Below are 16,557 nucleotides of genomic sequence, written 5' to 3' on the forward strand. Positions count from 1 at the left end.
TTTCTCCAGAGAGTGACCAGAAAACCTCATCACAACAGGATCTGTCACAGCAAAGAGTTAATGCTGACAAAGAACGACCGTCCGTACCACCGACTTCACAGTTCGAGTTAAATCTATTGCTTGTAAATAGTTGTAAATCTATCACTTATTCTTCCAAGCTATTTCCAAGATATGTTTTGTTTCCCTCCTTTTCGGTTGAGCTGACTGTAAATCCAAGAGTGGAACTTTGAGTTGCTGTTGTTTTTCTGATGTGAGAACTGAACTGAAAACTTAATTTTGAGTTTAAATACCAGATTTTGATTGTGTGGAACTGTTAGGATGTTTAGACCTGATTCTTTCATCCACACATCAGTTTTCCTCATCACCACTGACTTCTCGAGTCACTCATCAAACAAAAGATGTTACACTTTCTATCTATGAAATTAATTTATGCATGCTTGTTTGTTTTAAACATGCAGCCAAACAACAACATATAGTCTTGGCTGTGACTGGCACCCCAAACCAAATACTAGTAACTAAGCGAAAGGGTGAAAAATAGTGAGGGGAAAAAAGTGACCTCATTGTGTAAAAGTAATTTAATCACCAGCAAATTGTTTCTAGGATTCTGTTTTTAGTAAATGTACCAGCTAATATAAAAATATAATTTAATTCCCTTTATTTATTATTTTTAATTCCTCAGTTAGAAGTTAGGGATATACCGATGGACCGACCAGAGACTGGACCCGGACGATTTTCAATATGACCAGCTGGTCAGCATCACATATCTGATTGTGTACCGGTCAAATTCACACACGTTTCGCAGGATGGTCACGTCATGCATGCAGCGACACAGACAGTAACTTTACAGCCACACACACTCAAACACATGCCTGCATGAAGTTGGTGTTAGTGATAGATTCCAAGAACAGGATAAAGAGAAGACAGACAGTGTTTCTGAACAACAGTAAACTCTTCATGCTGATGTTAGCCAGCAGCAGACTGCCGTTCACAGACTGAGTTAAAACCTCACCTCCAGTTCTGGCTGAAGAATAAACAACCTGTGTTGATGCATTTTCTCAATTATTTTCTCATCCAGACTCGTTTAATTTTTTGTTTCACTGCAAAGTGTTACCACAGCAAACTGTTGCACCGCATCAGTCTCGCTTCCATGAGATCATGTGAAGTCACATTCCTACAAGATCTCACAAGATCGTGCTGTTCTCTGGTTCATAAACTTAATATAATACTATAATAAGGCCTGGCTGTAACCTCAAGCACAAATGTAAAAGTTATTTAATAGTAGCTTTGGTTTTATCCTGCTGTTGTGATACACATTGACTGAGAAGAGAAAACAAAAGAATCTCAGTTGACTGAGGGGTCGATTCATCGACTTTCAGGGGGCGGCCCTACATCCCTGTTTGCTTTCTTTACGTGTTTTTCTTCCCTGCTTTTCGTGGTGCATTGCTGTTTTATTCACACGTTCCTGCCACCAACTGCACGACCGCAGAATGCTGCATGGAGGAGTGTCGCCCACGTGCTCGCATGCACGGGTAATACAAACAAAACGGGGACAAATCTGTGAAATTATTGCTCTGTGGCGCTACTTGTGGTCAAAACTGCACAGGGTGCTTTTAAAGTGTACGTCCAAAGTTAGGTCTTTGTTGTCCTCTGCTGCCCTGGAGAAAGTTTGGTTAAGACACAGTTTTCTCTCTTGGCTGCAGTTTGTCCAACATGGAGGCCTAACTGGGTCTGGTCCGTAACCACATCTGTGAACTCCTGACCCTGTATGAGCCGGGTCCTGGCCTGAGGTCCTCTGTGAAGGTCCTCCTGAATGTTTCTGGTTAATAAACCTGCTCTTGAACCAACACTGGACGCTCTCCAGTCTCCCTCGTTTGACATTTTATGAAAAGTTTTTTTGTTCATTCACGTCTTTGATTCCTTGTGTGAGCGAGTCTGAAACACATGAGAGCCAGTTTTTCTTGCTCTTTGATCTTTCTCTCTCTTCATCTCTGCAGCTGTTTGACTCCAACCAATGACCAGATTAAAGAGCGAGCGAGACAGAATGACACACACTTTGTATCTCGCTCGCCCCTCATTAACCAAATCAAAGACATTAAAAGCCTCTTGCCTCCTTCTGTGCCTGTAATCTGGGTTTTCTGGTGGGATCACCCCCTCTGAGCTGCTGGTGCATGACTCATGTGACTCTTATTAAGCTGCACCGTTATTACAGCAATGCATCATGTGGTGATGTCATCAGTGGGTGCCACGGTTTGGGAGTGCCGACATGATGCTATGGGGGAAGACTGCTGACTTCTCGAGTTCACATGTTGGACCTCGAAAGCAGATTGTATGTGATCAGTCACTTTAAAACAACTTAACTCCCACAGGAGACTTAAAGGGTCAGTCCACACAAATTATTAGAAACATACGTGCGTTCGTACCTCTAGTCATGCCGAGCTATGTTGATGAAATTTCTGCCTCCACCCCACTACAAGGGTGGTGAACTTTTGGTCATCAGAACATTGAAAATGAGGTCTTTTCCCATGACTCTTTACAATCAGCAGAACAAGCTGTCAACTGTTTCCAGAGGAACTATTTCGTCAGAAGAAAGTAGCACCCATTTTTCTAGAACTGGGACAAATCATGTCCAACCAAAAAAACTTGTTTGCTTGCTAGTCCAATTAGCTGCTCATTTGTGGAAAAAAAAAAAAAAAAAAAAACCTCTTGGAGCAAATCAAAGACCTTTTCACCTGCCTCCTAAAATTCATAGTTTATAGAAAGAACAAAAGTTAAAAGTTGTTGTGAAATTTTGAATTTTCTCACCTTTTTCATTTTTACAGTTCAGGATATTTTAGCCACCTATACGCTATATACACCACACACATTTTAAATGCTTTATGTAAGTTATATAAAGCTTAAATTTTGCAGAATTTCTTCCATAGTCTTTTATTTTTTAGGGGACCCAAATAAAATCTCCTGTGGCACCCCTGTGGGTCACGATCCAGACTTTGGGAATGACTGGAATAGAGTGCTCTAAGATTAGGATAAAAAAGTGTAAAATGCATGATTTTTTCCCTCTATCCTAACATGTTGTGTTTAGAAAAATAAAGATGGATGCATTGAAATATACAGATCATCCAGAGTCATGGCGTACAGAAGAAGAAGTAGGGAAGATGGTTAAAAACGAGAATAAAACAATATTGATTCAGATGATGATGAAGATGATGTTTTTTTGCTGTTGGATTGTGGAGATGTGATCAGACTTGCAGCACAGAGGAGTGATGTCATACACCTGGAGGAGTGTGTGTGTGTGTGTGTGTGTGTGCACAGAGTGTTGTTTTCCCTCAGTGTGTTGAGTCAAAGATGTGTTGGTACCTGATCTGAAATCAGTTTGAAAAGTGTGTTCGTGTGTGTTGAGTAATGTTTAATGTATAGGGAGAGGCTGTGTGTGTTTGTGGCTTTTGTTTCTTTGCCATCATCCACTGGGCCCTCGGAGCGGGGTGTTTATGTGTGTGTGGTAATTTGGGGGTGGTGGTGGGCGGGGTTATGATCTCACCGTTGAGGAATCTGTGTGTGTGTGTGTGTGTGTGTGTGTGTGCGCGCCATGGGTCAGTCCTTCTATGCACACACACACACACACACACACGCACACACACACACACACACACGGTAGCTCCACATCCTGTTTACCACTGCAGGTACCTCCTGTCCTCCCTTTTAAAGGGTATTCCCCCCCCCGAAATTCACTTTCCCCACCAGACTGCTACATTATTTTTTCAGCTTTAAGTTTTTTATCCCCCATAGTGAGTTCCAAATCACAATAATAACCTCGTCAAATCCTGATTCATGTTTGTCCCTGTCTTCCAGGCAGCCTTTGGTGTCCATTTATGTCTGTATGGAATTAAAATCAGTTAGTAGAGCTTAGCTTGAGTTGTGTAATTCATAGCAGTGAACATCAGGTCTGCATTTATGGATGGATTATACACATTATCTCATTTAGTGATTTCTTAAAAAAAAAAAGAGAAAAAAGTTTTTTATAGTTTTTAAGAAGTAAAAATATTCAGTATTTTATGACAAAAAATAAGAATAGTTGTAGAAATGTTTTTCTTGTCCTGTCACAAGTTTTAAGCTTCTGCTAATTTTAATATTGTTTGCATATTAATGGAAAACTAGTGACCAGGGCTGAGGAGTATTCAGAAAACAAGTATTTAAAATCTGTTTATAAAATGCAAAATATGAGTAACTGTATTCCATTACAGTAGCAGTGTAATTAGTGGAATACTGAATAGTTACTGTCTTAAAATTACTTAAAGGGAATCCTTTTTGTTTTATTTGCTCCAAAATTCATATGAAGGGTGTATTTCCCATTTACACATCACAGTGCAGCTGCCACACAGCAGATGAGAGGAGACGCGCAGCCAGGACGCCGTCAGGAAAGTGTTTTTGACCTGGAAATATAAAGTACGTGTTCCCAAAGTAATCCAAAGAATTTAAAATGTGTTACTTAACAGTAATCTGTAGTGGAATACATTTTAAAAGTAAAAGTTTTAAAAGTATCCCAACTCTGGCTGCCTGGTGAACAGCAGCAAAAAAGACATATTTCTCTTTCAAGGTGGTTGAGACCAAAAACGGAGCAAAATAAGAGCATGAACATTGGACTTGGATTCACCAAGTGACTCCAGTGGGAATAATGTTGCTCTGCAGCTGCTGGATGTGTAAATAAGCAACTGCTTGCTAACAAGTTCACTATATCAACTCAGAAAATGATGATGTTGCCCCCACGTAGCCAAAAAAAAATCAGTTTTTGCAGGTTTAATTGACCCATCCGTATCTATGACCAATTTTGCCTTGTTCACAACTGGTTTACTCGTGTAGATAGGAACCAAAAACTCCAGTATAAACTGGAAATAGATGAAAATAATCTGTATATAGGTACAATGATCATACATCATTAGGTTTGTGTATCTGTAATGTAATGGAATGATAGCTAATTTAATAAGAGGAGAGTTTCTTTGATTTCTGATTCATTTATAGAAAAAGGTTGTATTAAATTTTGTGTTTAGTATTTTTATTAAACAGATTAGTTACTGATGAAGATCCTCACTCTGGCTGCTGGTGTGAGATGCTTTTTTTTTTGGCTTTAAATGGACTGGAAAGGTGTTAAAGAGAGAGAGGGGGGTGACATGCAGCCATGCAGGTTGGAATCAGACCCAGGCTGCTGCATTAAGGATGCAGCCTCAGCACATGGAGTAAAACTATCAGAGCTCCCCGGACAGACATTTTTTTTTTTTTTTTGTGGTGCGTGTGGCCGACTGTGTGCAGGCTGACATCAGTGTGATGATGTGCCTCAGGCGTCGACTGTTCTGAACTGTTCAGCAGTAAATTGTTGGGTAGGAAGCCGAACACGTGTGTTTGTGAGACGCTGATGGAGTCATCGTGTGAAGGAACAGCTGTTGTAAGTGAGACGGCAGTTGTGCCTCTGAGGGTGAGCGACACAGAGACAGAAAGAAAGGGATGGAGAGAGAGAGGCAGAGATTCAAGCATCACGACAGTGTGAACTGTAGTTACCGGATATAATGTTCCTGGTGTCTCACCTGTAGCCCAGGTGTGACTGGACCTCACAGATTAATGTGAGTGAACCGAGAGGGACACTTTTCAATGTGTTTTTTGTAATAAATAGAAAAAAAAAGTAATTGTATGGAAATTGGTAGGACTGCTCCTTAAATTTTGATGGTTTGGATTATCTCCAAACATTGGCCTTTGTTTCCCAACTTGTTTCCAAACGTCCAACCTAACTGTAGTAGAAATAAGGACAAAGGTGGAAATTCTTTCGAGAGGAGGAAGGAGCACTGTGGTGCGTTTCCTGACCTGTGTTTTGCACGCGCTGCAGCTCCGAGCTCAGATGCTGTTGATTGGGTTTATTGTTGTCTTCCTGAACCACAGCAGATCAGGCTGTCGGAGTGCTTCTTGTGCTGATTGGAGAATGCATGCACGTCCAAACCCAACGAGGGCAGGTACTGAGCCAAAAGTGAGCAAATAATGAAATAAACAAACGGCTTGCGCGCTGCAGGGCTCCAGTGTCCACTTACTTAATGCGCCAAGGTGATGTTTTAGGCACAACTGCTCTTCATCGGACTACTTGTACTGGTGACTAATGCAATCATGAGTTTGGCTTCCAGCATTAGAACCATCAGCCTAAACTGGTGTCTCCACTCTCAGTATGTTTCTACCAAATGCTGTTTATCTGGAACTTTATACTGCATTTATACACACACAAGTTGGGGATGTGCGCAATTAGTCAGCTAAATGATTAAACATTGCTATCGTGGCCAAGTGGTACCCATAATTCTAGTAAGATAAACTACTGATTAATATATTATTAATCTACAATATTAGAAAAAAGCTGGAAAATCATGGTGTGAATTAGGTGTGAGTGTCAGATTATCTGTTTGTTGAAAGATTACAGAAATGGACAGACGCTGATCCACTGATGCAAGCTGGAAAGCTGTGGGTGGGTGTTTTCAAAGCTACTGAACCGTCCGACAGGCGCTTCTGAAGAAGCACGGCGGCAGCTTCAGACATGCATGTGTGTGACCGACGTCACCGGGTGAAAACGGTGTTGACGCAGAGCAAACAGTTACATTATTGATCTCAAAGTAGACAACAAAGAGACAAACGTGAATTAAACCTGTGCAGACCCTCAGGGGTTGATTTGAGGCCTAATTTTGCTTTACCTGTTTGACTTTTAAGGTCCGATGCCTCAGGGCCAGACCAAGGCTGATTTTGCTTCTTTTTTTTTTTTTGTAGCGCTTAACTTGTTGGCTGACAGGTTGGTTAACTGTCAATGTGAGCAAATTAAAATCAGTGTTTAGTTTGTGTTAATTTGATTTAGCAGACTGTTGGCTTCACAGAACAGGTACCTCTATAGTCTGCTGTTGGCTCATGATGTAAGTTTTCCTGTTCCAGAGAGGGTGTGCCGCGCTGATAAGAAAGGCATTTTGTTCCAATCCAATTCACCTTTACACACACACACACACACACACACACACACACACACACACACACACACACACACACACACACACTCACACACACTTTCTACATACATACACACCTACTTTATCTTTCTCCCTCACTTTCCGTTTCTCCTTGTACACGTTCTTTGTCTCTGCTAATGCTAAACTTAAACCCTCCCAGCCCCCACTTCTCCATTAGTGTCCTTGTTGCCTCTGTATTGTGGCGTCTCCATGGCGACGTGTCAACAAATCAGCAGGTATCTGCAGCGATACAGGCAGGCCGAGAGGCTCAGACGCTGTGAAACTGACGCAGATCCGGGCTGAATTGAACAGGGACCTTTTGTGAATGGAAGTGTGGACAGATAAATCTCTGAATGAAAGAGGAGGTGACTGTAGTGTTTAATATCGCAGAGAGGGGGGCGGGGGGAGTCGTGACAGGCCTCGTCTCTGAACCTTTTATGGTCATGGAGTCGACAAATTAGAGCTGCAGTAGGTGTAGGTCAGCAGGTAGGAGTGGTAGGAGTGATACTGGTTTGTTTTGTGTGAGGGCCTAAAGTAAAAACCAAGGAAAACACAGGAGAGTGCAGCAAGGAAAAGATCAACATTTTTATTATAATGGATCAACATTTTATTGCAAAGGATCCCTTTAAAATGTCTTTTTATAGGTTTCCATTAAAATGTGCCTGGGCTCCAGATAGAATCTGGTACTCAGAACATTTCTAAAGTCTTCTTAAGTATTATTATCATGCGATGGGGTCGTGTGGATGTGCATGACATCAGGGCTAATCTTGCATTTTACTGGACCCATCAGCCTAATATTTTTTGTCCAAGAACCTCTCATGGTGGCGGTGATTCGCAATTTTTTTTTTCTTATTGACGTCTCTGTTTTATACCAGATGTTGGCTCCTTAACTGACCGATAAGGGCTGCAAGTGATCAACAACTGCGAGGCTAAAACCTAAGGCTTCACTAGTCTGTTGCAGGCCTCGTGTTGGCATTTGCCGTCGGCAAAACTATGATCCACAGACAAGTTTGATTTCATATTAAATTGAAGCATCTACAGATTAATTCATCACCTGATATGTTATGATACACTAAAGTTTGGCACGATACAAGATGAATATATCTCTTTTTGTTCTCGTCACCGCCATCTTGACCGCTATAGGTCTGCATGGTCGCCATTCTGACGTGCCCAAAGGCCTCTAGTAAACAAATAAAAGATGCAGACCTCACTACAGAATTGACTGTAACTCGCTTAATTCTGAATGTATTTTAATGAAATTTGGTTTGTTATAAATCTGAAAAATTAAACACAATAGTGGTCAGTTGTTGGAATTAAACTCTAATCTGCTGTATGCTGAAACTTTAACCTTCTGAAGAGATTCTACTTCTACTGGGTGATTCAAAATTAAGGCTGTCCTGTTGTAAAATTAATACCTGGGACGCAAAGATACCATTACACCATCACACTACCATTACAAAAGAAAACTGAAGCAGTATAATAAAAACCCCACTGTATTAAAAGCCTTGCATACATCTAGATAAGAAAACTTACACCATACTACATAAAAAAAAACTTTTAAAAATTTAAATCGGATCTCTTCTGGCTGCATCTGGCAGTGGTGGTCACATTGCAGCAGGTGCTTCACCGTCTGTTACCTGTTGGAAAGCTGCAATCCACTGAACAAAAAGAGAGTTCGCATTTCTTTCATTTCATTAATGGACATTAAATTTATTTTCGTTTTTGTGTTAGATCATTAACCATGATGGAGCTGATTATTGTTTGATTATTGGAAACCTCCGGATGTCAGGATATCATTCATTTACCTTTCTGCTGCACACCTATTTTTTTTTCCAAACCTTTTGTAAGAAAAACCTACGCTACACATTTCTTTTCTGGTTTAGACTGGTTTTAATGTTGGCATCTTTGTTGGGGTCCTCAGTGAGTCTCTGAAAACCAGGTTCTTTAGTGGGGATGTTTATTTGTGCTGGGCGGGTAAAGTACTTTCAGGTCATTGGCAGGATTTTGTTTAACAAGTCCAATCAATCCCTTTAAGACACAAAGGACGTGATTGATAACATTTGGTGTTGTTACCTGTCCAGGTGTGTGTGAGTTGGCGTGCTGCTGCCTTGAAGAATTTATGGGTTTGGACCAAACCCAGAGCGTTACAACATCAGCGTTGTTCAGGTAGAGGGTGTAAAAATGTTAGTTTAAAGATTTGTGACTGCTGTCACTTTGAGGCCTTGAATGAGCAGGAAGCTGAATGATTTTTGTGTCCTCAGACGTGTGAGTCACATGAGGAGGATGAGGGACTCGGAGAGGAAGGTGAGGTCAGGGTTTGAACAACAGGAAACAATGCTGCAGATTATTAGAGCTGTTAAAACCCTCTGTTACACACACACACACACACACACACACACACACACACACACACACACACACACACACACACACACCTAACCCATGAGCTTGAACGTCTGCCACAAATATTTTGGTGTTTTTTTTTTTTTTTATTGTTTTGTTCTTCTTCTATCCTTGTTTTGACTCCCTGTTTTTAACTTTTTCTATCACGCTCCCTGTCACACTCTCACACACTCACTCCCTCTTTGTCTCTCTCTTACACTCGTCCTTCATGTGAACAATAGGCTACCATGGCGATAGCCTCGTTACTCACAAAACTGTGTCGACAAGGACACACACACACACACACACACACACACACACACACACACACACGCTCTCACATGGTGTTTACTTCCCACTATGATGATCTGAACTGTAAAGTTTACAGGCAAAAAATAATGATTTAAGTTTAAAAAAATGAAATTTCAAAAGCTAAAGAACATTTTGTTCACTCACTTCTCTCTGCAGTTATTTCTTTGTTTTTAGACTGTTTAATGTTACATAGCACAATGTCAGTGTGAATAATAATAATAATAAACATCAGACATATTCTAAACAGGAATGCACAAGCAAGCAAATAAATGAAAACAAAAAAAAAAACAAAATAAAAAGAGTGAACCTTTTTTTTTATCAAGGCACACAGGTAATGACTTAAATGTCAACACAACAATAAAAAAACACAAAAATAAATTTTACACAGACAGATATATATAATGATAAATTGATCATCTCACCTTGATACAAATAAAATACTGGCAAGCTGACCCGTCCATTTTGAAGATTAAAATTTAAAGTCTTCACTGTCTGCACTTCTTTAAGTGTTTCCATTATTGCGTCACGTGTCAATAGTGCAACTGAACAACTCAACTGGTGAATAATTGGCTGTTTGCCTGTCAATCATCACACACTTCATTATCAAGGAATATGACCGGCTGTTCATGAGCCAGTGCATGTTTGCATTTAATGCATTTCAGTGAAACTATTGAACATTTTATCTTAGAATCTTCTTCTTGCCAGTCTTGTTTATTTGCCCAGGCTGAGTTTCTTCCCCTGTTTACTAAAACAGTGGGTAAAAGCTCATTGTTTGACCAGGTCATAACCTACAGGCTTGGATTTAAGCGCTGATAACGGATCAGAAATAGACACAAACGAGCCGTAAAGGTCAGGAACAATGCACTTGGATGCAAGAGAGGAATGAATGAAAGGTAGAAAAAAAAATAGCAGCTGAAAAAGTACAAATTTAGAGATTTAAATTTAGAGATAAAACGTGTAATTTTAATTGCTTTCTCATGCATTAACTAAATGACCGTGTCTTAAGTTTAATACTTTGTAGTTCTCCATGTGGTTTTAATAAAGAAAATGTCCAGTTTGGTGTGACTGATGAGTATACAGCTGAGTGAGTGAGCTCAGATATGGGTGGAGCTGCGTGTGTGTGTGTGTGTGTGTGTGTGTGTGTGTGTGTGTGTGTGTGTGTGTGTGTGTGTGTGTGTGTGTGTGTGTGTGTGTGAGAAAGGCTGCTGACTAGTACTGCTGCTCACTGACAGGATGTTTGCTGGAGAGGTGGTTGCTGGTGACACACACACATATTCACAAACACACACACAGGTGTGGCAGATCAACCATAGGGTCCAAAAGAAAAGAGGGAGGCAGTGTGGGAGGGAGGGAAGAAAAAGGGAAACCCACAGAAAGATAAGTGAGAAATGAGACGTGAAAAAAGCAAACAGGTGGAGAAAGTGAAAGGGTTGGAGGAGGATGAGAGGAAAAATGAGTGACAAGAGTTGAAACAGAAGAAGAAGAAGACAAACACAAAGAGATAACCGAGTGTCTTGAGTCTGGCATGAGAGAGAGAGAGAGAGATTAGGAATGCAGAAAACTGGATTTCGCAACCTCTCCTGCATGTGTGTATGTGTGAGAGTGTGTGTCGAAGAATATCCTCCGTCATTAACAGCGTTGTGTCACCCGTGGGTGAGGCCGCAGTCTCCCATAGCTCCACCTAAACCTGAGTTGCTGAAACATGTTTGGGCCACAGCTGGTCCGCTGACAGCGAGGCAGAGCTGGAGACTCACCAGGTGGATTTCTCACATGCACACGCACACACACACACACACACACACACACACACACACACACACACACACACACACACACACACACACACACACACACACTGTGAGGACACGGCTCATATCTGCTCAACACACCAGTAATGAAATGTGTTGAAAGTCTGCGTGCAGCAACACAGTTGCATAAGCGAGCAGAAACAACCATATTTGATGAAGGTGTGGAGGCTTTAGAATGAGATTGTTTCCTGATAAACGGCGTTAAAGAAAAATCATATGGACGATGAAGTGCATCGTGGTCATGAATGCTTATGTAGATAGTCTTGTTTATTTCTACATGTGTTAAAATTAATGCCTGACCGATACTGGATCTTAGGGGTGGAAAGAATAAATGGTATAGAGAAGAGCACTCGTATAGATTTGCCCTGTGAATTTTGACTCTTCTGTGATTAGGGCTGCAACTGACGATTATTTTCAAAGTCAGTTAATCTGTTGATTATTTTCTGGTATTTTCTAGTTGTTTGGTCCATAAAATGTTGATCAGTTTTTCCCAAAACTCAGGATGAGGTCCTCAGATTTCTTGTTTTGTCCGCAACCCAAAGATATTCAGTTTACTATCGGAGAGAACGAAAGAAACCAGAAAATACTCACGTTTAAGAAGCTGGAATCAAAGAATTATAACTTCTCAAAAAATACTGAAACCGAATAATCAATTACCAAATAGTTGGCAATTAATTTAATTAGCAAGTATTTGATTAATTGTTGCAGCTGTATTATTATTTTCATTGTTGATTAATCGGTTGATTATTTTATTTTCATTAGAATTTAATTACACCAATCAATTAAATGATTATCAATGAAGTTACATCATAACATCATGTGCTAACATCATAAGTTTTTATGAAACAGGCCTTTAATATTAGACCTCTTATGCTTCAGGGAAACGAGCAGAGGTGTAACGTCACACAGCAGAAGCCACATGTTTAATGAGCGAGGAGATAAAACAGTCATCGAGTGACTTCGTCGACGACGGGATGAGATTCGTCAGGATCCGTCTGATTCAGCTCAGCAGGTGTTCGATTGATCACATTATACGTTCGCTTCCCAGAAATGAATCACAGCGGCGTGTTGCAACATGGGAAAAAAAAGTAGGCGTGTAAAGATGAGCAGATGCTGAACAGAAAACTGATAAGAGCCAGAGATGCTGTCACTGCAAAAAATGTGACCCGGCTGGTAGCCGACATGTGACCAACCAGGGACCCCTGCTCTGTGTTGATGAAGGTGCACATGTCAGTACTGTGATGAATACAGGTGGCTAACACAGGTACTGTGTGTGTGTATATGTGGACTAGTGACAGTCTGTATGTATTGTATGTTGTATGTAAATATGCATCTTTTAACAGCAGATACTGTATGTGACAAAGACAGATTTCCTCCTTCAGGTCAATAAAATCTATTTTAAAATAAGTATAAGAAAACAAAGAGAAAAAGAACAAGCTCATCATCGCCTCATACACATGTGGCTACATCTGTTTACAACCACAGACACCATCTAAATTCTGCATGACATTTGGAAAAACAAAAGTAAAAAAAAAAAAACAGATTGAACTTTTCTCTGCGCACCTGATGTTTTAGCATGTGTGTCCAGAATCACATACCTGCTTCAAACCAGCCGCAATTATCCTAAAAAAAGGAAAAAAAGTGTGGGACTGACATGTACCTGACATCTTTACATCACATCTTCAAAGCGCCGTGGTGCTCAGGGGGCAGAGCGGGTCGTCCGCTGATCACAGGGTCGGTGGTTTAAATCCCTCCTCCTGTCACATGTTGATGTGTCCTTCGGCAAGAAGACGCTGAAACCCAGTCTGCTCCTGATTGGTCAGACGAGCACCTTGCTACTAATTTGTTTGGACAGCTGACATGTCAATGGCCCCATTTATTTGCATTGTCTTATTTTATTACAAAACTCCTTTGTGATGTTAGTGAGTAACCTGGCTCATTTTAAGTAGTGCAACTTTGAGATATGACTTAATGCACTGTTTCTCTTTATTTTACAGTTTAATATCTGACTTAGTGTGCTGGGTTTCTTTATTTTGAAGCTGGAAAACATAATTTAGGTAAATTAACCATACCATAATCTGATTAAATAAGCAAATAAGTAAATTATCATAAATATCAGAGTTCCTTTTTTAAAGAAAAAGTTGTTTTTATGGGAAACGGAGAGATTAAAAATGACTGGAATGTTTTGTCTGCTTCTCTCTGAACTCGGTGTGCTGCAGCCAAAGATTAGCTAATATTGCCTTGTGTGTGTGTGTGTGTGTGTGTGTGTGTGTGTGTGTGTGTCTGTGTGTGTGTGTGTCTGTGTGTGTGTGTGTGTGTGTGTGTGTGTGTGTGTGTGTGTGTGTGTGTGTGTGTTAGCAGCTGGTGTGAGGCACCAGCTGGTACAGTGAGGTCTGATTAATGAGAAACATTACCCAGCAGCACTCTGTTCTGCTCTGCTAAAAAAAACAAAAACAAAAGGTAAATCATTGATATCCACGGTGAGTTTGGAGCAGGTTCTGGCTCGTGTTCAGATGTCGTGTTCCGACGGTCAGACTCAGTGTTGCACAGTTTTTTCATCCCCGTCTGAAATGAACGTAATCTGAAGTGTAATCTGTGGGGTTTTGAGGCTGAACAGGTCAGACGGTGCAGCAGATCGAAGCTGAGAGTGAAAATGGATGTCGACTCTTAAATGTTACTGATTGTAGGAACTGAAATGATCTCAGCTTGATCTTCTTCTGTTCCTCTGGTGAACTTAAATTTGAAATGATTAAATTAAGCAGATAACAATAACCTGCAATTGATCTTTTTTCACAGCAGCTATTTTGACATGAACATGAGTGAACACAGTTGTTACCAGTGATATTGATTAAAGGGACAGTTCACCCAAGAATCAGAAATACACGTTTTTCCTCTGGCCTGTAGAGCTGTTTATCCATCTGTACTGTTCTGTTGTGAGTTGTCTAGTTTTAAAGATATCAGCTGCCTTCTCTCCAATAAGACTGGACTAACTGGCACAAGTCCTTATGTCCATTTGAAAGAAAAGGACTGATGTTCTTTGACGTGTTTCATCTCCAGAACATGAATCTGACCTCAGGTCTGTTTGTTTCCCTCCTTCAGACTCTAAAGCCATCGTTGATGGGAACCTGAAGCTGATCCTGGGTCTAGTCTGGACTCTGATCCTGCACTACTCCATCTCCATGCCAGTCTGGGAGGGCGAGGATGAAGACGTAAGAGCTCGGTTTTTATTTGAACTTCTGTTCATCTCATGACAAAAATCTGCATTAAAGGTGCAGTGTGTAAAATTTACAGGGACTTTTTGGCAGAAATGGAATAAAGTATTCATGAGTATGTTTCCATTAGTGTATAATCAGCTAAAAATAAGAATTATTGTGTTATTGTTACCTCAGAATGAGACATTTATATTTACAGAGGGCGCAGCTCCTCTTCCATGGTGCACTGCTACGTTTCTTCAGAGCCCAGAATGGACAAACCAAACAGTGGCTCTAGATATGGCCTTTCGTGTTTTTCATGAGTTTCATGGCTCCCATAGGTCCTACTACACATTTAGAAGGGGAGAGTGAAAACAGGTGTGCAAGTTCACCAGTGATGCCGCTAAATCATGCAGCCCAGTTTCTTACTGGTTCTTTAGTACTCTATTTTAAAATTTTCAATTACACAAGAACAGTACAACTAATTCCCACTAAAAACTCAATAATAAATGACACAGTTAATAAAAACAGTGAGGTAAAAGAATTATAACAGTAACTGAATTAATAAAATAAAGAATAGTAATTTTTTTTTTAAAAAAGCAAAACACATTTATGATATTGTGACACACAAGATATCTCAACCATCGTACCTGGATGTTAGCATTAGCTTCAGTGGAGACACTTCAAAGGTTGCAGCAAATCCACAGCTGATGAAGGTCATGTTTCTATATATTCAATAAAAGGCTGCCAGATCTTTAAAAAGCATCTTACCATGTTTTTCAGGACATAAGTGCTTTTCTTTCAGGGCGTACAGGTCATCATTTCTGATGTGATTCACTTTCCACGCTGATTCTTAAAGTGAAAAAAAAAAAAAAACAGACTTAAAAACAAAAAGTAAAACAGAAAGTTGTTTCACAGATTGGAAGCTGAAACTGAATTTATTTGTGTCCGTTTCTTGTTCAGGCGGAGTCAAAGACACCTAAGCAGCGTCTGCTGGGCTGGATCCAACACAAAGTCCCTGATTTGCCAATCACCAACTTCAGCCAGGACTGGAGCAACGGCAAGGCACTGGGAGCACTGGTCGACAGCTGTGCGCCAGGTGTGTATGTGCGTGTGTGTGTGTGAGTGTGTGTGTGTGTGTGTGTGTGTGTGTGTGTGTGTGTGTGTGTGTGAGTGTGAGTGTGTGTGAGCATTTCAAGCTCTGCAGCCTGACAGTGTCACGTACAGTGCTCTCTATCAGTAGCACAGGAACTTTGTCCAGGGACGAGGAGCATGTGGAGGTTTCCACCTCAGGGACCAGAGTCTAAATTAAGTTACAGGGACATTATTTTACCCCCCAAAAAGTCAAGGGGTAGTACTTTCCTAGAGTGAGGGTAGTTTGGAGGTGGGGCTTCTGCACCGAGTAATTGCAGAATTTTATTCCAGCCACTATTTTTAAAAATCTGCAGCCGCAAACCAGTTTGTATTTTGTTCATGACAACAATGAACGAATCAACAGCAGCACGACTTGAATCTCGTCCTCACTTACTGTTGTCACAGTGTCTCACAAATAATGATGCCTGTCTGTCACTTTATGTGGCATCAAAGGTGTTGTATAGTCGCACAGAAAAATGATGCGTTAAAACAGACGTTGTTTTTTCATACGTCAGTGGAATAATTCGCCTAATCTTCACAGCTCTTCAGCTCGCAGTGGAAACAGAAGGAACCTTTTAGTTCCCAGCTTGTGGTGCACAAAGCACCAAAAACTACATTTGAAAAATTCAAAACCAGTGTCTCTTTCCAAAAATCATGACCCGGTTACTCAAGATAATTCACAGACCTCGTTGTGAACAGTTTCTGTTGTGCTGT

The 16,557-nt window shown here is 40.6% G+C and overlaps 1 protein-coding gene across 2 annotated transcripts in view; it reads left to right on the forward strand.

The window, feature by feature from the left end:
• Positions 1-16,557, forward strand: part of flnba (filamin B a) — an 86,098-nt gene that overhangs the window by 20,627 nt on the left and 48,914 nt on the right. For both annotated transcript variants that reach the window (XM_084740300.1, XM_084740309.1), the window contains exons 2-3: positions 14,618-14,727; positions 15,673-15,808. In XM_084740300.1, the coding sequence (XP_084596426.1) occupies positions 14,618-14,727; positions 15,673-15,808 (246 nt within the window). The remainder of the gene's footprint in view (positions 1-14,617; positions 14,728-15,672; positions 15,809-16,557) is intronic.

This window comes from Lutjanus erythropterus, chromosome 2, assembly GCF_056507025.1.
Source record: "Lutjanus erythropterus isolate fLutEry1 chromosome 2, fLutEry1.hap2, whole genome shotgun sequence".
Lineage (NCBI taxonomy): Eukaryota > Metazoa > Chordata > Actinopteri > Lutjaniformes > Lutjanidae > Lutjanus > Lutjanus erythropterus.